Here is a 24,413-nt window from a genome sequence, read left to right as displayed (position 1 = left end):
CGCTGGAGTGGATCTTTAATGGCCGGTACAGTCCGCTATGTCGGGATCTAAGACTATATTGTGCCATGCATCCTAATCTCTTAGGGTTATTCACAACAGACAATAACAATGTTTCTTACACTCCATAAGTGGTTGGTGGAATAAACTTTCAATCCTTGTTACTGCCCATGGAATGTAGGGTGGTGGAGGGACAAAACAAATACTACTTTGTCCATCCATGCGTCGTAGATGAGAGCTAATAACCATGTATGTCACTGTCCACTCTTGGTTGCCAGCAGGCTAGCTTGTTTCTCTCCATCGATGTTCTATAGCAGGCATTAACAATTTGTGTTTCTATCCATAGCTGGTTTATAGTAGACATGAGTGTTATTGTCCATGCATGGTTGGTGGCGTACAATAACACTGCTTTTCGCTTTTGATGCATAGTTGGTGGCAGGCAATAACAATGTTTGCTTTTCTCTATGGTTTGTTAATAGCAAACATGAACAATGCTCGTTACTGACAATGCATAATGGTGGCAGTAAATAACAGTGCATGTTATTGTTCTTGGCTAGTTAATGTAAGCAATAACAACATACTCACGTGTACACATGTATATTTTTACTGCAAGACATTGAATGGAGGCACATTAGTTAGTATCTGAAATCTTTAAATTCTTTTTGAAAGTTAATAGGCAATTAAGGATGTCCACAAGAATATTTCTCCATTCTTAGTCATCAGTCTCTTAAATATTTCTCCATTCTTAGTTATTAGTCTCTTATTGAAATGAATCCACAAGAACTGAAAGACATCCTTAATTGCTTTGTAAACTTTCTGTTGGAAGGCGGACCCCGAGGAGTCGGTGCGACCACCAAGGGGGGCCCTCTCACTGCACGAAGTAGCCGAGCGCTGCCGAGAAGTCTCCTGTGAGATCCTTCTCCTATCACGTACTAGCACAGTAACACCACCACACAGGACTCAAGGAGGTTGTCTGGTGACAAGCAATTCTTTATCAGCAATCAAAAGGTTACGAGGTCAATATTTACACGAAGGGATCGAGGGATCCACAAAAAGTCTCAGTGTCTCTTTGGAAGGGTAGGGGTAGCGGGGCAGTCTTTGGCAGGAGTGCGGTACGAGGGTACCTGGGGCCCAGTTCTTATCCTCAAGCTGGAGGACCTCCGGATCTTGGATGGGTCGAGCCGCGACGGCGTCAGCAGGGCTCTGGCGTACAGTTCGTGGAGAGCCGCGATTCAATCAGCAGGGCTCTCAAGATGGTTTCTGCTCAGCTCGAGCCGCGACGTCGTCAGCAGGGCTCCGAGGAAGGTTTCAGCGAGGTTGGGCCGCGACAGCGTCAGCAGGGCTCCGATGTTCCAGGTGGTTCAGAAGGGGTGCACACGAAGGAGCCGCGACGCAGTCAGCAGGGCTCGTGATGGTTCCGACAAGAGTTCTTCTCCGTAGGGTCAGCCGCGATTCAATCAGCAGGGCTCTCGACTCCGGGATACAACTGCCGAGCTGTGGTGGGGTCGCTCCAGATATAGGCCTGGAGCCCTTTGATGTCCGGACCTATGCGCCCGAGGGGGCGGAGTGGCCGGGTGGAGGTGGCCAGACGCCCAGCAGGAGAGGCGCCAGGCCCATGGGAGTTGCAGGGCGATCACACCTCGAGAGGGGAGGACAGTTGGGGGTCCCATCGATACTGTCCTCCGCCGGGGGCGATGAATGGTTCCTGCGGCACCCCCTGGCTAGTTCGTGGTGCCTCGATGTCGGGGCTTCGCTGGGGTCGAGGCCGGGTTGAGCGGGGTCGCGCCGGCTGGTGCACGGTGTGACGTGGATGCCAACAAGATGGCGGAGCCACGAGGAGTATGCGACCACGTGCAGCTCCGGGTGAAGGACCTTGGTGCAGTTCAGACGGGTGGCCTGTGACGGCCGGGGCGGGGAACGGCCACAATCCAGGGGGTTAAGGACCACGCCACGAGGCCGGGTCCAACAGGCGTCCCCCCCAGCCGAAGGCATGGAGAGTCACCCATCTCCTTGGGGATTCTCCTCGTCAAGGCGGAAGAAGCGGGACAGGCCGTCGGCGTTGGCGTGGTCATTGCCGGGCCGGTGTTCGACGTCAAAGTCCATCCCTTGTAGCGAGATGGACCACCGCAGCAGCTTGGGGTTCTCGCCCCGCATTCGCATTAACCATTGCAAGGGCCGGTGGTCGGTCTGGACCCGGAAGTGGGCGCCAAAGAGGTAGGGCCGGAGCTTCTTGAGGGCCCACACCACAGCGAAGGCCTCGCGCTCAATCGTGCTCCAGCGTTGCTCTCGGGGCAGTAGTCGTCGGCTGATGAAGGCCACGGGTCGGTCGAGCCCCTTTTCGTCGGCTTGGGATAGGACGGCCCCGATCCCATACTCGGAGGCGTCCGTCTGTACCACGAACTCCTTCTGGTAGTCCGGGGCCTGCAGCACCGGAGCGGTACACATGGCTGTTTTTAGGGTGTCGAAGGCTGTTTGGCAGCAGGGTGTCCAGTGTACCTTCTTGGGCTGCTTTTTGGACGTTAACTCTGTGAGGGGGCCCACAATGCTCCCATAGTCCCGGATAAACCGCCGGTAGTATCCGGTGAGGCCCAGGAAGGCCCGGACAGCGGTCTGGGTAGTGGGGGGTTCCCAGGTCTGGATGGCATCTATCTTCGCTTGGAGGGGGGCCACCCGCCCGCTCCCCACTTGATGGCCCAGGTAGGTCACGGATCCGTGGCCGATTTGACATTTGCTGGCCTTGATTGTGAGCCCGGCCTGCTGGAGGGCGGCCAGGACGGCCTTCAGGTGGAGGAGGTGCTCGGTCCAGTGGTTGCTGTACACGGCAATGTCATCTAAGTAGGCCGCGCTGAAGGCCTCAAGCCCGGCCAAAACCTTGTTCACCAGTCTTTGGAAGGTGGCCGGGGCGTTCTTCATTCCGAAGGGCCTCACCCGAAAGTGGTAATGCCCATCCGGAGTCGAAAAGGCGGATCTCTCTTGGGCGCCGGGGGTGAGCTGGATTTGCCAGTACCCGGCGGTGAGGTCCAGCGTGCTCAAGTAGCGAGCGGCCCGTAGGCGGTCGATGAGTTCGTCGGCCCGGGGTATCGGGTGTGCGTCTGTCTTGGTTACTGTATTCAGGGCTCGGTAGTCCACGCAGAATCGCAACTTCGGGGGGTGACCAGGAGCTGCGGCCTTGGGCACCAGGACGACAGGGCTGGCCCACGGGCTGTCGGAAGGCTCGATGACCCCCAGGGCCAGCATCTTCGCTACTTCGGCCTGGATGCAGGCCCGCACTCGGTCAGGCACCCGGTAGGCCCTGTGTCGTATGGGGGGGCTCTCCCCGGTGTCGACGTCGTGGACGCACCAGTGGGTCACCCCCGGGGTGAGAGAGAAGAGGGTTGCGTAGTCCCGCAGTAGTTGCTGGCAGTCGTTGCGCTGTTCCGGGGTCAGGGACGAGGCGAGTTGGACCCCTTCGATCGATCCATCGTGAATGTCGGATTGCAAGAGGTCGGGCAAGGGCTCGGAGTCGTCCTCGCACCCCTCGTCGGTCGCCAGCAGCAGGCTCAGTTCGGTCCGGGCGAAGTGGGGTTTTAGCCTGTTAGCATGTAGGACCCGGAGGGGGTTCCGGGGGGACTCCAGATCGACCAGGTAGGTGACGGGACTTTTCTTCTCCACCACCTGGAAGGGCCCGGTCCACTTGTCCTGGAGGGCGCCGGGTTCGACCGGGGCCATGACCCATACTTTCTGACCTGGCTCGAATTCTACAGTAGAGGTGTTGCGATCGTACCACCGCTTCATGTCCTCCTGGCTGGCCTCGAGGTTGGCTTCGGCCATGGCTCGGAACTTGCGGGTCTGGTTTCGGAGGGTCAGGAGGTATCGGTAGACGTCAGGAGGGGCGCCTCGGGGCTTCATCTCCCAGCCCTCCTTGACCAGGCTGAGCGGTCCGCGGACCGGGTGTCCATACAGTAGTTCAAATGGGCTGAACCCCAGGGACTTCTGCGGGACCTCCCGATAGGCAAACAGGAGGCAGGGCAGCAGGACATCCCATTTCCGCCTGAGGGGCTCTTCCAGGCCCTGGATCATCCCTTTTAATGTTCGGTTGAACCGCTCAACCAGTCCGTTCCCCTGAGGGTGATAGGGGGTCGTGAACTTGTATGTGACCCCGCACTGTTGCCACAGGGACCGCATGTACCTGGAGATAAAGTTCGTGCCGCGGTCGCTCACCACTTCGCTGGGGAATCCCACTCGGGAGAAGATCCCCATCAAGGCCCGGCCTACCACAGGGGCCGTTATAGTTCTTAGCGGGACCGCCTCCGGGTACCTGGTGGCGTGGTCCACGAGGACCAGGATGAAGCGGTGGCCCAGGGCGGTTTGGGGGTCCAGGGGTCCCACAATATCGATTCCGACCCGTTCGAACGGGGTGCTGACGGCGGGAAAGGGCTGGAGGGGGGCCTTGACCTGACCCCCCGTCTTTCCGCTGGCTTGGCAGGTCTGGCAGGACCGGCAGTGGTTGTCCACATCTCTCCGCATCCGGGGCCAGTAGAAGTGGGTCACCAGACGACTGTACGTTTTGTCTTGCCCCAAGTGTCCGGCGAGGGGCACATCATGGGCCAGGTTAAGAAGGAACTCCCGGAAGCGGAGGGGGACCACCAACACGCGGCTGGCCCCGAGTTCTGCTACTTTCTGTTCACTGTACAACAGGCCCTCGGCCCAGTAGATCCAGTGGGTGCCGGTCTGGTCACCGTTGGCTTGCGCGGTCGCTTGTTGTCGGACCCCTTCGAGAGAAGGACAGGACTGTTGCTCTTGCTGGAACTGTTCTCGGGTGGGGCCCCCCTCGTGTTGCCATTGCGTCAGCTCTGGTAGGGCGCTCGGAGAAGCCCTCTCTTCGGGGGAGGATTCGCTGGGCCCAGGGTCGGTGTCCGCCTCCTCCTCGCCGCTGGTGGGAGGGGGTGTGAGCCCCTCGGGTTGGGCGGTCCCGGAGGTCGAGGATGAGCGGGGGGCCTGGGCGGTCATGGACCGGGTGATGGCGCAGGCCCAATCAGCCAGTCCCAACATTCGGAGGTGCTCTCGCCGCTCTACTTGAGCCCAGGGGGAACTTTCCAAGTCGTTCCCCAGGAGACAGTCGACCGGGGCGTCGTCGCGCACCGTCACCTTCAGCAGGCCCGTCACCCCTCCCCACTCGAAGGGGACCAGGGCCATCTGGCATAAGCTTTCACTGTTGTCGGCCGTCCGTACGGGGCACAGTACATTCGGTAGAATCTGTTCAGGGGTCACCAGGTGGCAGCGGACAGCGGTGATACTGGCGCCCGTGTCGCGAAGGGCTTCGGCCCGTTGTCCGTTGACCGTGACCTGCTGCCGGTACTTCTGGGTGTTGGTTGGGATGGGGGCGCAGGGTACCATCTCGCGGCTACCCAGGCAGACCAGGGACATGGCTGCCGGCTCCCACTCAGTGTTCTCTCGGTCGAGGGCCTCCTCTTCCTCTTCTCCTCCCCCCAAGGCGGCGGCTGTCAGCTGCCGGGGCGGGGGCCCGCCGGCCCCGTTTCTTCGGTTCAGAGGGCAGGCCGGATCGCTGGCAAAGTGTCCGGTTTGTTGGCAGCCATAGCAGGTCACTGGTGGCCGTGGTCCGGGTCGGGCCGGGCCCACCCTTCGAGCTAGGCTCGGGGAGAGATGTGGCTGCGGTGGCCCCCGAGGAGGGCTCCTGGGGGCCCCGGCGGGAGGGTCTCGGTTCCTGTTCGGCCCTCCCCCCCACCGTGCTGGCGTGGGGGTCCGCTGGGGTTCCTCTGGTACTCCCCCATTGAGCTCCGGGGGACCCGGGAGTTGACCCATCGATCGGCCTCGACGGCAAGTTTTCGCGGGTCGGTCATTTTGCTGTCGAGGAGGTGCTGTCTCAATTCCACGAAGCAATTGTTGGAAAGATGTTCCCACACAATGAGGTCGACCAGCTGCCCGTAGGTTGTTACTTTGCTTCCTTTGATCCACCCTTCTAGGGCCCGACTGAAAAAGTCCACATATTCCACCCATGTGGTACCCGGGATTTTCTTGCAGTCTCTGAACCGCTGGCGGTACATTTCCGCTGTTAGCCCGTAGCGGGTGAGCAGGGCCTCCTTCATGTGATCGTAGGAGGTCATCACCTCCTCCGGCAGCTGGAGCAGCGTGTCTCAACCCTCACTCAGGAACCGCCCCCACAGGCCCGCGCCCCAGTCTTTTCGGGGCACCCGATGAGAGGCCATGGCCACCTCGTAGGCCTTGAACCATTGTTGGATGTCGTCATTCTTGTAATACTCCTTGACGACCTCTTTCGGGATATGTACCTTGGTCTCGGAAGGCGGTAGAGTGTCTCTAGTACCGGGGGTGTTGGTCCCTCCGTTCTTGGCCTTGATCTCGAGCTCCTTGAGACCGCGCTCGTGCTCAAGAGTTAGTTTCTTTTCCTCCAACTCCCGGTGTCGTCTCTTCTCTTCTATCTCTTCTTGAAGGCGTAGCTGCTCGAGGGCCAGTTTCTTTTCTGCCAGCTGGAGTTCGCCGTCCAGCCGCAGTCGGGCGAGCTCTAGCTCGTGGCTCCGGACCTTTTCCCGCTCTCGTATTTCTTCTTCGGAGAGGCCGGTTTCTAGGCTCTTCCTTCCTCCGGTTGCCGGAGTCAGTGCGGTTGCTGTGGTCTCTGTCAGGGGCAAGGGCCCTTCTTCCTGGGAGGGGCCTGCCCCGGCCTCCAACCATGCCCTCAGAGCTTTCTGCATCTCTTCTTTGGTACCTAGGCTGGTGGTTGCAATGCCTTTGTCTTTGCAGAACTGTTTTAATTCTTTGTGTGTATATTCTTCCAGCCGTTCGGGCCGGAACTCCATTGTCGCGTTGTTTTCCTGGCTGCTCATGATGCTATCCGTTTGGATGGGTAGCTAGTGGGTACTGGCTGGTACGTACTGCGTTCGGCTCGGATCCCGTCGCTGGCCACCAAATGTTGGAAGGCGGACCCCGAGGAGTCGGTGCGACCACCAAGGGGGGCCCTCTCACTGCACGAAGTAGCCGAGCGCTGCCGAGAAGTCTCCTGTGAGATCCTTCTCCTATCACGTACTAGCACAGTAACACCACCACACAGGACTCAAGGAGGTTGTCTGGTGACAAGCAATTCTTTATCAGCAATCAAAAGGTTACGAGGTCAATATTTACAGGAAGGGATCGAGGGATCCACAAAAAGTCTCAGTGTCTCTTTGGAAGGGTAGGGGTAGCGGGGCAGTCTTTGGCAGGAGTGCGGTACGAGGGTACCTGGGGCCCAGTTCTTATCCTCAAGCTGGAGGACCTCCGGATCTTGGATGGGTCGAGCCGCGACGGCGTCAGCAGGGCTCTGGCGTACAGTTCGTGGAGAGCCGCGATTCAATCAGCAGGGCTCTCAAGATGGTTTCTGCTCAGCTCGAGCCGCGACGTCGTCAGCAGGGCTCCGAGGAAGGTTTCAGCGAGGTTGGGCCGCGACAGCGTCAGCAGGGCTCCGATGTTCCAGGTGGTTCAGAAGGGGTGCACACGAAGGAGCCGCGACGCAGTCAGCAGGGCTCGTGATGGTTCCGACAAGAGTTCTTCTCCGTAGGGTCAGCCGCGATTCAATCAGCAGGGCTCTCGACTCCGGGATACAACTGCCGAGCTGTGGTGGGGTCGCTCCAGATATAGGTCTGGAGCCCTTTGATGTCCGGACCTATGCGCCCGAGGGGGCGGAGTGGCCGGGTGGAGGTGGCCAGACGCCCAGCAGGAGAGGCGCCAGGCCCATGGGACTTGCAGGGCGATCACACCTCGAGAGGGGAGGACAGTTGGGGGTCCCATCGATACTGTCCTCCGCCGGGGGCGATGAATGGTTCCTGCGGCACCCCCTGGCTAGTTCGTGGTGCCTCGATGTCGGGGCTTCGCTGGGGTCGAGGCCGGGTTGAGCGGGGTCGCGCCGGCTGGTGCACGGTGTGACGTGGATGCCAACAAGATGGCGGAGCCACGAGGAGTATGCGACCACGTGCAGCTCCGGGTGAAGGACCTTGGTGCAGTTCAGACGGGTGGCCTGTGACGGCCGGGGCGGGGAACGGCCACAATCCAGGGGGTTAAGGACCACGCCACGAGGCCGGGTCCAACACTTTCCAAATAGAAAATTAAAGATTGTGGATACTAACTCAAATGCCTCTGTTCTATAGCCTTAACATTTGATTTATGAATATCGCCTTGCAACGTGTTGTTACACATTTGAGTCATATCACTGGTGTATCTTCACAATTCGCCAGCTGATCCAGAGGTATTTTCGACGGGGTGTATATACATTATATTTCTTAACGATAACCAGATCCCTCATTTTGAGTGCTATTGACACCATATTTTATTCTGAAGGAAATTATGCATGTGCAGGAAAAACAGTTGACTATGTCATCAACAAGGCCTCCAGTTTTATGCATCATGATTTTTGTGGTCCAAATGGGGTACCTATAGGCCAGGTGTGTTTTTTAAGTACCAAATTCCATTAAAGTTGTAGCAGCCAATGCATGTGTGACACAGTGCTGTGTTATTAACGCTTGCCTCTTTTCAGTCTATTTAAATTTGTACCAAATTTGGTAATGTCTGTTGGTGACAGTATTCCTTCCCTCTGTCGCTTTTCATTCCAGCCTCTAGCAGCTAAGAAAAATGAGACTGAAAAGTGGCGGAAAGAGTTCAGGGAGCAGTGGCAGAAGGAGCAGAAGAAAATGGTAAGGACGCAGGGCACATGAAACCATTGCCATGAACTGATCTTTTCTGAGAGTCTTTAGTCTGGCAGAAAATCTGGATTGGAAGCAACCAGTTCAGTTCAATGTAAATGTCCAGTTATTATCTGGCTTCTAATAATGGTGTCCATCTGTTTCAAAGGACCTTATATTGTTGGACAAATTAGGGAACCGAGGCTTAGGAAAATAAACCTGTTTGCAGCCGGTCAGTATTGAGGTAGTGGCCAGAATTGTGGTCTCCTGGTTCCAAAGATCACCAGTAATCCACATCTCCACCATTGCTCTTTCTAATGAATAAGTGTTATATCAAAGAGTAGCACGCAATACTTAGAAGGCCCTGTCATGCCAAAGAGCGTGCACATAGAGACTGAGATAGACCAAAGGGCGTAGGCATGTAACAGCTATTCAGGCACTGATAGCATGATCCAGGTGTTCTGTATTGGGCGCTTTCATTAATTTATGTAGATTTACTGCTGCCAGAAGGGTGGCAGGAGATCAACAATCACTTCACCTATGATAAAACAATACATGTTGCTGGAGGACCTGGGGGGACCGAGACTAGAAATTGGCTTTGTGAGAGTGGCCATAGTGGTTGCTAAGAGCGATATTGCCTGGGTGGAATTACAAGACCCCTCTTTTGTGGGCTGCCTGGCCGACAGGGTGGACTGATGTGCCCAGCAACAGAGGCCCATTTAATTGGCCCAGGGATGTCCACAGAAGCTTGGGAAGACTTGGGGCAAATGGTGGTACTTTCATGGTTTGGGGTTATATGAGTGATGGTATGTTGGTGCATGGGTGGGGGGTGGTCTGTGACAGGGTAAGTTTGACTGTACTGTGGTTCATGTTTTATGAACAAAATAAATGTTAAAAAAAAGGGTTATCAATAAAAATAAACCATGTACCAGGCATGCCTCAATGAAGAGGAAGAAAATTCTCTCTCTCTCTCTATATATATATATATATATATATATATATATATATATATATATATATATTCACTTAAAAAACCGTAGGTTTCACACAGGTTATAGTTAGGTGGACATTTCACTCGTAAAAAAAACAACGAAATTCCCCCGTTATAGTTAGTTCAGATAACTATAACTCGCGCGCCCGCAATCCACTGCTCATGACGTCACATATTACATCACTCATGACATGGTCAGTGGCATCACTCATGACATCACTGATGACATCATCCTTGTGATAGAGTGGCGGTCGCGCGAGTTATAGTTATCTGAACTAACTATAACGGGGGAATTTCATTGGTTTTTTACGAGTGAAATGTCCACCTAACTATAACCTGTGTGAAGCCTATGGTTTTTTAAGTGAATTTGCAAGTTTTTTTACATGCTAATTCCTAACTATAACGTGTGTGAAACCTATGGTTTTTTAAGTGAATTTGTACGTTTTTTTTAAATGCTAAGTTATGTATTTATTAATATATATATTTTTTTAAGGTTTTTCACCATGCGCGCCGTGCGCACGCTTTGGGCGCACGATGCGCTTCGCCCACCGTGCGTGCGCGTTGAGCGCACCGTGCGCGCACCCCGCGATCTTTATAAAAAAAAAAAAAAATGTTTATTTCACCCATGGGGGTCCTTCTGTGACCCCCTGACAAAGGCTAGGGGGTCAGGAACTCTCTTTCCTGCCCCCTTTTCATGTTTTCCATCTTTTTTCCCCCTTTCCTTTTCAGTGCGAGAGACAATATGGCGGCCGACACTTCCTGATTTCGACCGATTCGAATGTTGACTGACATCTAACAACCAATCAGAATTTGCTCGCGCATGGCACTGTGCGCGCACGATGCGCGCACGGTGCGCGTGTATAGATATTTATATGCTTTTAAATGCTATTTTCTCAGAAAATACTGAACAGATTGACAGCCGACCTGCAAAAGGCACTTCCCTGACCTGAGCACTACCTCTCTGCCAAATTTCAAGTAATTCTGTTCAGCCGTTCGGGCTGTACCTTCGACTAAAGGTCCTATGGAAAAATGCATGGGGAAAATGCGTTTTGGGACCCCCCTTTTTTCTCGGCCCCCACTTGACGAATCACCCCGAGACTTTCAGGGTAGGAGCTGAGCGGAGCGCCCCATTAGTTTTGAAAATTTCGCGAAGATTCGTCAACTGGCGCCAAAGTTATTCAAAATAGAATTTTGAGATTTCCTATGGAAACACGGTCCTAACTATAACTATCTACTGGCGACCGCCAGTAGATAATATATATATACATATATATATGTACACCTCTGTGATGCTTTAGGAATGCCCTTCTTTGAGGGCCGGGGCTCGTGTGCAGGCGTCACTGCATAATATATCCCAAAAGAAAACGCTCTCAGCATCTGAAAGCATAAAAATGGCCACACCTTCCGGACATCTGGTACAGGCATTTTTATTTCAGCAGCTATTACATGATGATGTGTTTCGGCCGATCCAGGGCCTTGATCACTCGACTCTTGGGAGTGGTCAGTTACCTTTATAAAAGCCTAAAATATGATAGAATTATGTCAGCAACGTATTAAATTGCATTGATGGAAATAATGCGATTTCTAACTGCTTTGTTGTATCTTCAATGCCTCATGGGAGTCGTTAAAAACATGAACAACCCGTGCCTCAATAAATGAATTTTATATTGTGCACAATAATGTTAGTATTTCACGTGCTCTGAAAGGCACAACAAAGGCTTTGCCATCCCATATTTCAAGATCTTAAAGCCGGCTCACCGCCTATCGGATCAGGCCTCTGCTGAATGTTCCAAATTTCTGTCATCTACTCCAGTATCGTGCTGGGTTATTTACCCCTACAAACCCTGGCTGCAATCTTGTTAACAATTATGATTTTCACAACAGTTTTCCGCTTCAATCCATGTTAAAAGACCTATGCAGCTGGCGGGCATTTCATTTACAAGCAAATCTCCACCTCTGTGACGCTTTAGGAATGCCCTTCCTTGCGAGCTCATGTTCACATGAAATGTCAAGTCCCCCCCACACCCTCCTCGACAAAACTTTCAATTTGGAGCACCTTTTTCTGAGCTTTTTGTCTTATAGGATTCCACCAGATGCTTCAACACCCACTAGCGTCTTGATGGTCCGGAAAAATTCTAAAGATGAAATTGGATCTCACTTTGAAGGATTTTTGATGAATGGCTTTTCTGAGATTTCTTCTTGAATTCTGAGTTTCTGGAAATGAACCAAAATAGTCTGTTGCTTTGCACTAGCTTAAGGTTGAATACACGGCACTCTATGCATTCTTGCAAAAGAAGTTTCAGCAGTACAGCTAAACAAAACCTGTGTAGATAGTATTTCTGACATTTACTCAAATACATTTTCATTTGGAACAAACTTCTCTGGCATTCCCATTAGCTTCAGATTTGCCCACAGGGATCTGTTCTCAAGATCCTCCGGCTTACTTGATACATTTCTTTCTGAAGCTGGATCATTGTTTCATTCTGTAACCATTGTTTATATTTTAAATCGGTGTTCCTTTGCTCAGCCTCAGCACATCTAGCATTAAAGCCCAGCAAGCCTTTCTCAATAGCATCCAATTTAAACTTGATCTTATTTGCCATCTCCTTATGAGCTAACATCATCTCTTGCTCTGTATTGGAGACATCTGTATTGGACATATCCGAATGCCAAAGTGACCCCTTGTTGGACTACTAGAGGACCTATCAGAGGCATAGAACTAATTGTACCAAGCATGGAAGTTACTGATGTCAATTCAAGTCTTGATGTAAATATTATTGTGTCTGTATAAGATGATCTCTCGTGAGGCGAAGGAGTTCAGACAACCCCTTCTTCCTCCACTGCCCCCACACCCCCAGGACTGAAACAACTGTCCAACTCTGCGGCAGAATATTCTCTGGTTGAATGCAGGTGGGGTGGATTTAGGCGCTCACCTCCTATTTCACGCTAAAGTCACAAATCCTCATGTATGTAGCGGTGCTCTCACGGAAAGGGGGATCCACCCTACACTCTTGATACATGTGATCACACGGATCACTGCAATTTTAATCACAAACACCTAGGCACATGCTGAATAGTATATAATATTATGTGAGCAGTTAGGAAACAACTATTTTTCTTTGGTTTCTTTATTTTCTTTCTTCTTTCAGCCAGCTAACACATGTTTCATCGTGTAGGGTGTACCCCATGACTTCTTTAGGGATGTCAGTTCAGTCTTTGATACCGGTTCTACTTCTGTCCCAGATAGCTAATGCGACACTTCCTTGTTCCCAGTCTCCGTATAGTGTGATGCAGTTGCCCCAATCAACCGTCATTGGTGTGTCCATTCAATCTCATTTATATTGTGTGAATCCTGTATAATATGTCCATAAATTGTGGCAATCATTCAATCTTCCCTCAAATAATAACTGAGGTTGCTGATATGTCAACTTGGCGCGTGTGTCTGCGAGTACGCTACACTTCTCTTGGCGTCTAAGAACCGCGCCGAGAGTATTCCACGCCAAAGTATTTGGTACGGAGCCATCCTCCAATCTGGAATAGTTTGACAGCACTGCTCCTTACCAAAATCTACTGTAATTGGAGCCTGTGGCTGTAGAGCAGGTGCAGTTGCCATAAGTGTCTCTATGTTTTGAGCTTTCTGAGCAGAGAAGAGGGGGTTAAAAGCCCCACTGCCTGACAGAGTTTTCTCTTTGCTGAAATCTTCCAGATTTCTCTTCGTTTTGCTAAGCTTTGTTTCGTAACACTCAGAATTCAAGTTTCGGTGGGATTCCAAATGCTCCTTTGCACCACGTAGCCCCGTCACTTTCCTTCCTGGATAGGGCTTCATTAATTACATTGCAGCAGAGAGCAGGGGGTTAGAGAGATGCCCAACTGAACAGTGCTGCTTAAAGCCAATTTGCCAAACATAATAATTTCAGCGGGTAAAAACTTAAAAATAGGCTTGCCTTGCTGCTGTTACCCACTGTGGCCACCCTTTCCTCAGACACTGTCCACTCCTGCCACAGCTAAAGCAGGCACACACGCACAGCACAATACAAACGGAGAAAGCAATAGCAATGATATTGCCATAGTATTTAAAAACAGTTTTACTTGTAATATTTGCGAGAATCCAGTTCCGGCTTGTGAAGCAATTTCTTTGCATTGAAACGTTCAGATAACTTTACCCTATCGGACGCTTTGATATATCACCCCCCAGGTTATGCCAGAAAATGGTGCTCATCGCTTTCAGACTTATTGGCTCCACATATTCTCAGATTCTCTAATTTTATACTATTGGGTGACCTGAACATCCACTTTTAAGATAATGTAGGTGGCCCAGGGGACATCTTAATTGTGGATCTTAGAGTGCTGAGTCTGGATTTAGCTCATTCTTCACCCACGCAACAAAGAAGGACATCTGTTGGACCCAATCTTTTCCAATATTAATTCATTGGAATCAGCTGCTCCTCTGCCATTAGTATGGTCAGACCACTACGCTGTACAGTTTTCAGTCCATACAGGTCAAGTCCCGCCCAGAGTAGGGAGGGAGCCCAACAATAAGTATAGGACATGGCCGCAACTAGATATCTCAGGCATCAATAGCCAATTGAGAAATATGCTGCCGGAACTAAATCAAGTAGTTGAGTTAGACCAACCTAGAACAGATGCCTGGCTGAGGGAAGCATTGGATACAGTTTTGCCAGCCAAAGTTCTCCGAGTCAGATTGCACCCACTAGGTCCTTGGTTTCCCGAGAATTTATGGGCGGAGAAGTAAATGTATAAAGCCTTAGAGAGATCCTGGAGATGGACCTGTAATGAGGAGAGTAAGATCAGAAATTAAATGGCCCTCAGACATTATCACAGGCTTTGTAGTGCAGCCCATGCCACATTTTACACGGACCAAATAAACGCTGCCCAAAATTTTGCCATAACCTTTTTTAGAATGGTGAAAGAACTCTCTAACCCCAACAAAATCATATCCTCGTCAGTCTCGTCTTTGTCATAATGGTGACAGATATCCAGGCTTCCCTTAAAATTGGAGCGAAGAAGGCTGAGTCGCCTAGTACTATTCATGGCCCTCCTGGGATCAAGGACCAGATTGGACTGATCTCGGTACAAGCTGGGCCTAAATTGAATTGCTGGGACACTCTGGATCTGCCTTTGTTCTTGGCATTACTGACCTCAATTAGGTCGGGCTCATCAGAAGATCCTTTCCTTCCAGCCAAGACAAGTTCCCTAGAGTCAGATATTTTGCAAGTTCTAGTAGGACTCCTCCCTTACGTAAGGGAAGATCCCACAGGCATGGAAACATGCCTTGGTTAGGCCCCTCTTGAAGAAAGATAATTTAGACCCTAAGTATTGGTCTAACTATAGACCAGTCTCAATGCTACCAGTCTCAATGCTTCCCATGATGGTGAAATTAATGGAGAAGAATGTCAACAGACAACTCTCCAATTTTGTATTCACAAGAGCATTTTCATCCCTCTCAGTTGGGGTTTAGGATGGGACACAGCACTGAATCCACCCTTCTAGGAGCTGAACATCTTAGACAGCTCCTAGATGTGGGCAAGACGACCACGTTGATTCTTCTTGATCTTGGCGCGGCCTTTGATAAAGTGTCCCATATTTCTCTTATAGAGGGGTTGGCGGAGATAGGCATAAAGGGAACGGCCCTTGCTTGGTTGACATCCTTCCTAGAAGACCAGTCTCTCCAGGTGATCTCTGCCATGGACTTCTGGGAGCGGCATGCTCTTAATTCAGGATCCTAAGTCCAGCATTTTTTAATATCTATGTACGCCCATTGGCGGACTTGGTGGAAAGTTGTGGTTTCACGTTATTTTCTTATGCAGATGACACACAAATCATCTTCTCTTTGTCATCTGCACAGTACCACATCTTAGAAGCCTTGAAGTCCTGTATGAGTAAGTTGGCAGAGTGAATGAACCACTACACATTAAAAGTAAACGGAGATAAGACAGAGGTGTTGGTGTTGGGAAGGACTCCGTCTCAGTGGGGCTCCCATAATTGGCCAAAAAATCTGTGCACTCTACCAGATCCAGTCCCAAGGTCAAGAACCTGTGGTTCTTGCTCGATGATAAGCTATCAATGAAGCCTCGGGCTATGAAGGTCGCTGCCACATGTTTTGCAGTTTTGAAATGGTTGCGGAAGATCATTTGGTTACTTCCATTTTCAGCTCAATGGACGGTGGTGCAGGCACTTATGTCGAGATTGAACTTCAGCAATGTGCTCTTTTTGGAGGCATACAAATCCTCCATTAGACGGTTGCAGGTGGTCCAAAACTCTGTGGCAAGGATGCTTTATGGGCTTCCTTGGCAGACTTCGGCGGTGGGTCTGCTTGTCCTATGTGCACAGAGCAAGAGCAGGAGTTAGTCCTTACTACCTGCAGGATTTTGTTACATTGTATCTTCCAGCTTGTTCTCTTTGTTCTAGTGATCAGTCCCTTTGTGTGAAACCAACAGTAAAACGGTCATGCATGGGAGGGTATCTGTTTGCTTATCAGGGCCCCAAGCTATGGAACTTCTTCCCAGAACAGTTCCTCATTAACGATCTTTCGAAGACAGCTGAAAACATGGCTGTTCGGAATAGCTGGTTCTGGTGGTCCCTTGCGTGAAGTTCAGCGCCGGGAAACCCCCAGGGGTAGCTGTGCGCTTTATAAACTATTAATAATAATAATAGGCAAGGCAAAAGGCACTCACCGGCTTGCCCAGTTCACAGGGCTTTACTAGCAGCCAACAGGTGAATTTCTTTACAAACAGGCCATAGAAAAGAGTTCTCGCCCGGTGCGCAAAGGCCGGCTCTACCCAGCTGTATTAGCCACAAGACTCCAATGTGGACGATGCGTATCCCGCAATCCGGTCTAGCCAGTGCAGCCTAAATAGCCAGTTCAGTGAAATCCAAAACTGCAATAGTAAAACAGGTTCCTGCCATCAGCTCCAAAAATCTCACTGTGCTTTACCCTTAACATCAGCATTCAGAGCTCTCAGGGCAGCACAATGAGCGCAGCCATGAATCCGACCTCCCTTCCACACAGCTCTGAGTCGCCATGATGGGATCAGGCAAAGCTCTTGCCTAGTTCACCTGCTGAGGAAGAATACTTTTTGTTTTCCTAATAACTTTGGATCTGGAGCTCCAAGGACCCAATGCTGAAAACCAAGATCAGACTTTTTAGCACCAACATAAAATCGCTCCTTATGTATTTAGCAGAAACTTGGAGGACAACAGTGACCACCACCAATAAAGTTCATACCTTCATCAGCACCTAGTCTTAGGAAAATCCTCCAAATCTGCTGGGCAAACACCATCAGCAACAATGACCTATGGCAGCAGACTTTCCAACTTCACGCTCATGAAGAAATCATGAAAAGACGCTCGGGCTGGATAGGTGACACGGGCTGCAAGCCTCCATCAAACATCACCAGGCAAACCCTGACTTGGAGCCCTCAAGGGAAAAGGAAAAGAGGCAGTCCGAGAAACACCTGACGCCGAGGCCTTGAGGCTGACTGCACACTGTACAGAACCCCTGGTTCAGTGTGAGCTTTATTTATATTGATTGTGGTGCATCCCTGAAGTAAATTGGACATCTAGGAAGTACTCACAATTGTTTCTGAGCCAGACGATTTACTCCTGAAGAGACACCTTCATTCATTCATTCAGGTTCGAAACAACAACATTCCCCCCCGTTGGTTCCCAGATTGAGTGTGATCAATGGGGATTATAGAATGACCCTCAACATCTTAACATGTATGCCTAAAATTATGTATTGAACCAGAGGTTCTGTACAGTGTCTTATGTATATGTTTTATGTATTCATTCACTCACTTGAGCACTGCTTTGTCTGCACTTTTGTACGATGTCACACTGGCTACTGCATATAATTTGTGTAATACATACTAGCAATAGGAACCCTCAGTCTCATGTTTTGTTTGGATATAATTTCAAGCAATAAGTTATTACTGGATTATTGTAATAATACATCGATTGGTAGACTCCCCTAACAGGTTGTAGGGTGTCCCACATGTTAAATGAGCCCCACAGTATACTGTATACATAGTCAACACTGACCCTGTCCCAGTTGGCATATAGGGTTGTCCTTGTGATATACCACTTGTGGTTTATCATGTCATCAAAACCACTCAATGGCAATATTGAACCATATTACATGGTCACCCTTTATATAACCTGTATCAATATTTCACAATATGTGTGTATGTATATCACTACGGATAGTAACCCATCTGAAGCAAAGAAGACTATCACATCCATGGTTGTTGTTGCTGTATTTAATTGTGTCCCAGTGGGACCATCACAAAGGTGCATTGGGACACAAATAATTTACAGCTTTGAAAACCGCAGGTGCCTCCTTTGCCTCAGACGGCCAAATTATCTATTGTGATTGATACTGCAGACACTTGCAACACACACCAGCCCCACAGAAAACAACACAGCATTTAGCTGTCCAGAGAGTAAGTATTGGCATAGAATAGTTCTTTACTAAGGCTTTAGTGGAAAGACTGAGGCAGAAAAAACATGAAAGGAAAAATTAACATATTTTAAAAGGAGGAAGAACACCTCTGAGAACAGTGGGCACACTGAAATCTTTGTAACAGCCTAATCAATGCAAGACATTTAGATAGTTTACAGCAAAATTCGTTTTTTAGAAGGGCATAAAAAGCAATAGCTTTGAACGTGGTAAAGCTATCCTAGACATAGGCCACTGACTGTCCAAGCAGCATCCTGCCGGGCTTCAGGTCTGGCTTTCTCTCCTATTCTGTTGCTTAAAAGCTGTGGAATCCAGAAGAAAGACACAAGAGATCAGGACCAATCCTGCAATTTGCAGGATGGTTGCACAAAGTCTGTTTGTACAATGACTGTTGTGCGCCGCTCCTGTTGTCGTGTAGTTAAGTTGTCGGCTAAGCTAAGAGACTCCCCACATGAATTTGCTGTGAGATTCTGCGATCTTTATTTCCGTATACCTCTGTAATCATAATTACTTTATTGTGTAGTTAATTAAAACCATTACAAATTTAACATAAAATACAGTGTGACAACATTCTTATTTACACGTTGAATTGTGGAAGGTTGCAGGTTCGTTCGATCTTCTTAAAATGAAGCGTAAAACTTGATACATCTAAAACCAGGTCAACGCATTTATGTCCAGAATGTGGAAATAACCATTGACTACACTCGTTGGGGTTGTAGGGAAGCTCTGATCAATTTTTTTTTGTCTCCCACTAGGCTAGTCTAGAAATTTCCCTTACCATTATTAAAACGGTCCCTGCTAATAAGTAATTTCATTTCTTGTCACAAGTCTAAAAAAAGATGAAGATATACCTCTAAATACAAGAAAAAAATGAGCTATGTGCGAGTGGGTGCCAAATAACAGCTGTCCTCCATTATAATTTTATGAAGATCTGCATTTTGCCCTTTGTGCCTGCTAAATGATTGGAGTTCATGTGCAAAAATGCAGATCGATATAGCCAACTTATAGTAAATAGCACGATCTAACCAGTTGGGAATGGAGTATGTTTCCATCTACTACAATGGGGTTGGATCTGTGTGCAAATTGTGTTGAGTGGCCGCTATACTCTTTTTCAATGATTGTGTTTGCAATTTGCTGTGTGTAATCTGCTCTATGGGTTTGATATTTGTAACAGTTTGCTGACTTGTTGCAAGAACTTGGCTGCCCTGCATGAAAGCTGTGGCGACTGACTGTTAAGTAATGCCATTACGGCAGGTCTGCATGATCGAATGCGGAGAGTATGGAAAGCTGGAAGCTGAAAATGCCGTCTCCAGTTGTTAACAGCTGGGCAAATACACAAGAAGTGTAAAAGGGATTCTTCCGCATGTTCGCAGAGTCGGCACAGACTGGTCGGCCATGTTCGTTTCCATGTTGGAACCTGGTCTTTTGAGAAAAAAGCTCCCAGTCGAATCAAAAGCAGAGAGTGCTGTATAGTTGGAGATATATGTTGTACAAGATACTGCTGCGGCAACTGGACCCCGTACGAAGATAAAGCTATCCGTCCGTGTTTCTTCTTTGCAAGTGCTGCTTTATCCAATAGCCAGGCTTTGTGTTTGGTGGCATTGTTTACTATTTTTTTTAATGCTGGGAAGCTGTAGTTTGTGCCCCAAGCTTTGTGCAAGTTGAGAGTGGTTAGCGCTTGCTCAAGCGCAGTGGGCCAGTCTTTCTTGCCTTTTGGCTGGTTCTACAGTTCCATCCAGCAGAGACCTACCAGGGATTCTTCTTCTTGGGCTGCTCTCATCTTCCAACACAATTTTAGTATTGCTGCTAACCTTTCCGGGAGTTGGTTGAGTAGCCCAAATTCCAGGCGAACTTGTGCCTGGGATGTAAATTGCGGAATCAGGAATATTTGTTTGAAGAGGTCGGATTGTTGTAGATTCAAAAAGTTAGCATCTTTGCCTTTGAATAGTTTGGAGCCATATGTAAGAGTTGGAAGAAACGTGGTGGCTATTATTTTTAGAAGATAAGTTAGATGGGCACATTAATTTCAGTCTTAGGGTATTTAGTGCAAAACTTAATTTTTTCGCATGTGCTCGTCTTTTGGTTAGGTGATCTTTGAGTTTAAATCTGGAGACTACTATCACTCCTAAGTATTTATAAGAGCCACTCTGCTCTATGCTGTTCCCTGCTGCGAACCATTTGTGTTTATTGATGTGGGGCCTGGCATTTGCAGAGAAACCGATGACCTTTGTTTTGTTGTAATTTAGAGATAGTCCAAGCTCCTCTGTATATTGCAACAGCTTCGTGATCAGGCGCTGTAGGCCCTTTCTGGGTCTGGCTGCATAGGATAATGTCATCACGGTATTGCAGACTTCTGACTTGGCGGTAAGCTAGCTTTGGGGAGGTCGCTTTGGACCTCTGTCAGCCTTTTGTCTAGATGTGCTGTGAATATGTTAAATAAGCTGGGAGATAACACACACCCTTGTTTTAGGCCTCTGTACGTTGGTATCCTTGCTGTTCTTCTTTCTCCATTTCCTAGCTTCACCTGTACCCAGGTAGCTGAGTACAAATTCATTATGGCCCTTAGTAGGCATGGTGGGATGCCCCATTTTTCCATCTTTTGCCATAGGAGTTCTCTAGGTTCCATGTCAAATGGCGCTTTCAAGTCGACGAAACACGTGTACAATTTGGTGGACTTTCGCTGTGCTATTTCAACAAGGAGGTTCAAGGCCAAAAGATTGCAAATTGTGCTCGTGCCTGGTCTGAAGCCTGTTTGTGCGATTGGGAGGATCTTGCTTGAGGTGACCCATTCTCTTAGATCAACAAGAAGATTCGACGCGTACACTTTGGCTTCTACATCGATGAGCGTAATTAATCTGTAATTTGCTGGGTCTGATTTACTGCCTGCTTTGAATATCGGGAGCAGTATACGGTCTCTCCATGATGCTGGTATACTGTTTGATTGAAACACGTGATTGAATAGTGGCATAAAGAGATCTGCCCAGAAACGTTGGTCTGACTTGAATAGCGCATTTTGGCAAGCCGTTTAGGCCTGGGGCTCCACTGGATATGAATTTGTTTAAGACTTTCTCAACTTGGCTAGTTCGAATCCAATTACCTTCGAACAGGCTTTCTGTGCGCTCACTTTTCAATAGGTTCGGGCATGGTGGCGTTCGTCCGTAGCTGCATATTTGTCAGTATGGGTCAGATGGGCTATCCAATCAGCCTCAAGGATATTTGCGTTGTGATGCTGGAAGGAACCATTTGCTATGCTGTTTATTTCTGCCCAGAACTTCTTGTTGTTATTTGATTTACTTATATGCAGCAACCTGAGCCAGATATTTGTTTGATGTGATTTCTTTGCTGTCCATACTTCCTGTTTGTATTGCCGACTTAGCTGGTTAATTTGGAGATTCACACTTTCGCCTGTTAATAGTGCGTTACCCTGAAGTCTTATTATCTCCCTTATTATCTCTCTATGGAGCATCCTTTTTCCCATGATAACGGGTTGACTAACTCTGGTATTTCTTTCCTAGTTCTGTTTTCATGATGCTTGTTGTGAGAAGAAAATTTGGAGATTAAAATCGTTATCATGTTTTCCCAGTTTTGCCATGGCCCATGTCCATTTGAGGCTTGTTCGTTTAACTCTGTGTTCCTATATGTCAAGCTTGCTACCATTTATACACAATCATCCCTCAGTAATAAGCGCTTTATGGAAAAACTGGAGAGTCACATTGACATCAGTGGTAATTCGCCTCCACGACCCTCATCACAACAAACTCTCTGAGGATGAATTTTGCCTAGTAAAAGCAAACAGAATTATTACAGTCAAAAGTGGTGGGAATGTGAAAACCACTTAGCAAACACCGTAATGACGTGGTAAATCAATCAAATCAATGAATCATGCGCCCAGATACCCTAGGGGTGACAGTATTGCGCTTTACAAATGCTGATTGATTGATATGATGATTTATCCATAGTATCCATTGCAGGACATCCTCATCTACCATCCTTCAGCCATTACTCTTCATCCACCATCCCGTGTCCATCTATCATTCCTCATCCTCGCCCATGTTATCTCATCCATCATCCCACAACACTTATCCCTCCTCATCATCATTTCTCATCCATAAATCCTCGTCTGTCGTTCCGCGTCTATCACCCATCATCCCTCCGCCATCAGTTTTCACACCTCACTATCCTCACCGATCTTCCCTCCTCCTCACTTCAAGGGTGTGGAATAACATGGAGAAATGAAGGATTAACATGGAGAAATGAGGAATAACCTGTAGAAATGAGGAATAACTTGGAGAAATTAAGGAATAACATGGAGAAATGAAGGTGTCCCTTCATTGACAGATAGCTGCCCATCTCAGAGCATCCTCGTTGTCATTTCTCCCCCCCTCCGTCCCTCCACTAGTGATGAGTGAGTATGGTGATGCTTTTCATTGTGCCCAACAGAGGCAAGCATTCCACGCTGGAAATTACTTCTCTAAACAGGAACGTGAAAGACCAGCTTTACCATATTTATTTTGTGTATGTCATTTCAAAACATACTGTACAATCACCAGATGAGAGCGGTATTTTACTCGTGCCCTTTGCATTGTATGCCACTTTTGTTCTTATTCCCATCCGACTAAAAACACGCACACATTTCTTAATAGTTTTACATCACCTCTCTCTGCATTATTGTTGTCTTACAATGTTCTAAAAGTCCTTCTTATAACGTTGTGATGTACCAATGCACAGCAGGTTTTACGGATTCCAGTATGGAAATGTTTACTACTTTAGAGGCAAATGTAAATTGATTGTATGTAAATGTATTTCATTAGGCTATCCTGAAAATCTGGGAAAGGCTAAACATCCCTACTCACCTCTAGGGTCTAGAAAACAAGGCACCCTCGAGGAATAAATAAAAGGCTTGAGAATGTTGATCTTTTAAAACAGTTGTGGTATAACGTTTGTAGCTAATGCCAGTCTTTACTCTAAGCAAAACGTTATGGCCTGTCACTGTCAATCTTCTGATTTCAGAACGACGCCTATACATCCATGCGCAAATCCCAGGCTCACTACAACCAGCGCTGCGAAGACCTAGAGAAAGCAAAGCAGTTGAGCGCTAAGGCAGAGGAAGAGTTTTACCAAGTGACCGGGGGGGTGCCCGGCTCCTCCAGCAAGCAGCGGGACCGGCGGCGGAGGGCCCAGGAGGAAGCGCAAACCAAGGTACGCGAGTTTCCGAAGAGCTGTAAATATGGCAGCTATGGACACCGGTGGTGATATTGGGAACAAAGACAACAAAGAAAAGTACATTTGGAGAACCATATTTGGAAGAAAAATTGAAAAGCTATATGAGTATCTGACTAAAGAAAGCACAATATGAGAATGCGACAAGAAGCTGTATGAAGTAGGACCTCTCAGTTTTAAAAAATAATCTAAGATTGTATAAAGAATAAAATATTGAGTGCTTGGAACCAGAGCAGACCGTGGCAAAGAAATACTTGAAGATACTGGAAAAGTCTAGCCCAAAATAATTGACAATCATGGTGTAAGGACTCAATAAGCAACCTTTTCCCTTACAGTTGTATCTACCAATATTGGGACTACAGACCAAGGTCCTATGCACACCTGCAAAATACCAGGTTGGGCTAAGGACACGGGTCTTAAATTTGCATAGTCAATGTCTGATAAAGAAACATCCAGGGGACCCACTCTGTAGGGTAAATCTTAATAAATGTTCTTGAGATCATTTTCAAGGATGCCTGGTTCCCAGCCTTAGTCTAGGGGATGGTGCATAAGAAAACAATAAAAGTATTGGATTCTGAGTATTCCATGCTTGACTTTAATGTTTATATTTGCTTCACATTGAGAATGTTTCGGGTAATCTTTAATGTTTAGCCTTAAAAGCTGGTCTGCAGCTGGATATAAATCTCCACTCCTAACCTACTACCCTTGCAGGCTCAGGAAGCAGAGGTCTCTTACAGAACATGTGTAGTGGAAGCTAACGCTCGCCGGCAGGACTTGGAGAAGGCCAAGGAAAGGATTGTATCCCACATCCGAAAACTCATTTACCAGGGGGACCAGGTGCTGAAAGAGGTAAGTAGATGTATGTTGTTCAGAAGCTACCAGGGTGATCATCTGCAGTAGGAGGTAAGGTGGTTTGAAGGAGTTGAAAAAGGATAAGAGACGTCACGTAGAAATGGTGATTCTTTACAACTGACGAGATGAAGAGAAAAGTGGGTAAAATTACGAGTCGATCAAATATTGGAAAAACTGTCCTGTGATCTAATGTGGAGAAACTTGTAAATTT

The 24,413-nt window shown here is 48.4% G+C and overlaps 1 protein-coding gene across 5 annotated transcripts in view; it reads left to right on the top strand.

The window, feature by feature from the left end:
* Window positions 1–24,413, top strand: part of GMIP (GEM interacting protein) — a 266,944-nt gene that overhangs the window by 160,027 nt on the left and 82,504 nt on the right. For all 5 annotated transcript variants that reach the window (XM_085654265.1, XM_085654263.1, XM_085654264.1 and 2 more), the window contains 3 exons: window positions 8,592–8,672; window positions 23,141–23,329; window positions 24,062–24,199. In XM_085654265.1, coding sequence (XP_085510391.1) covers window positions 8,592–8,672; window positions 23,141–23,329; window positions 24,062–24,199 — 408 coding nt within the window. The remainder of the gene's footprint in view (window positions 1–8,591; window positions 8,673–23,140; window positions 23,330–24,061; window positions 24,200–24,413) is intronic.

Source organism: Triturus cristatus, chromosome 4_1 (assembly GCF_964204655.1).
Source record: "Triturus cristatus chromosome 4_1, aTriCri1.1, whole genome shotgun sequence".
Taxonomy (NCBI): Eukaryota; Metazoa; Chordata; class Amphibia; order Caudata; family Salamandridae; genus Triturus; species Triturus cristatus.
This window is presented reverse-complemented; position numbering and strand designations above follow the sequence as displayed.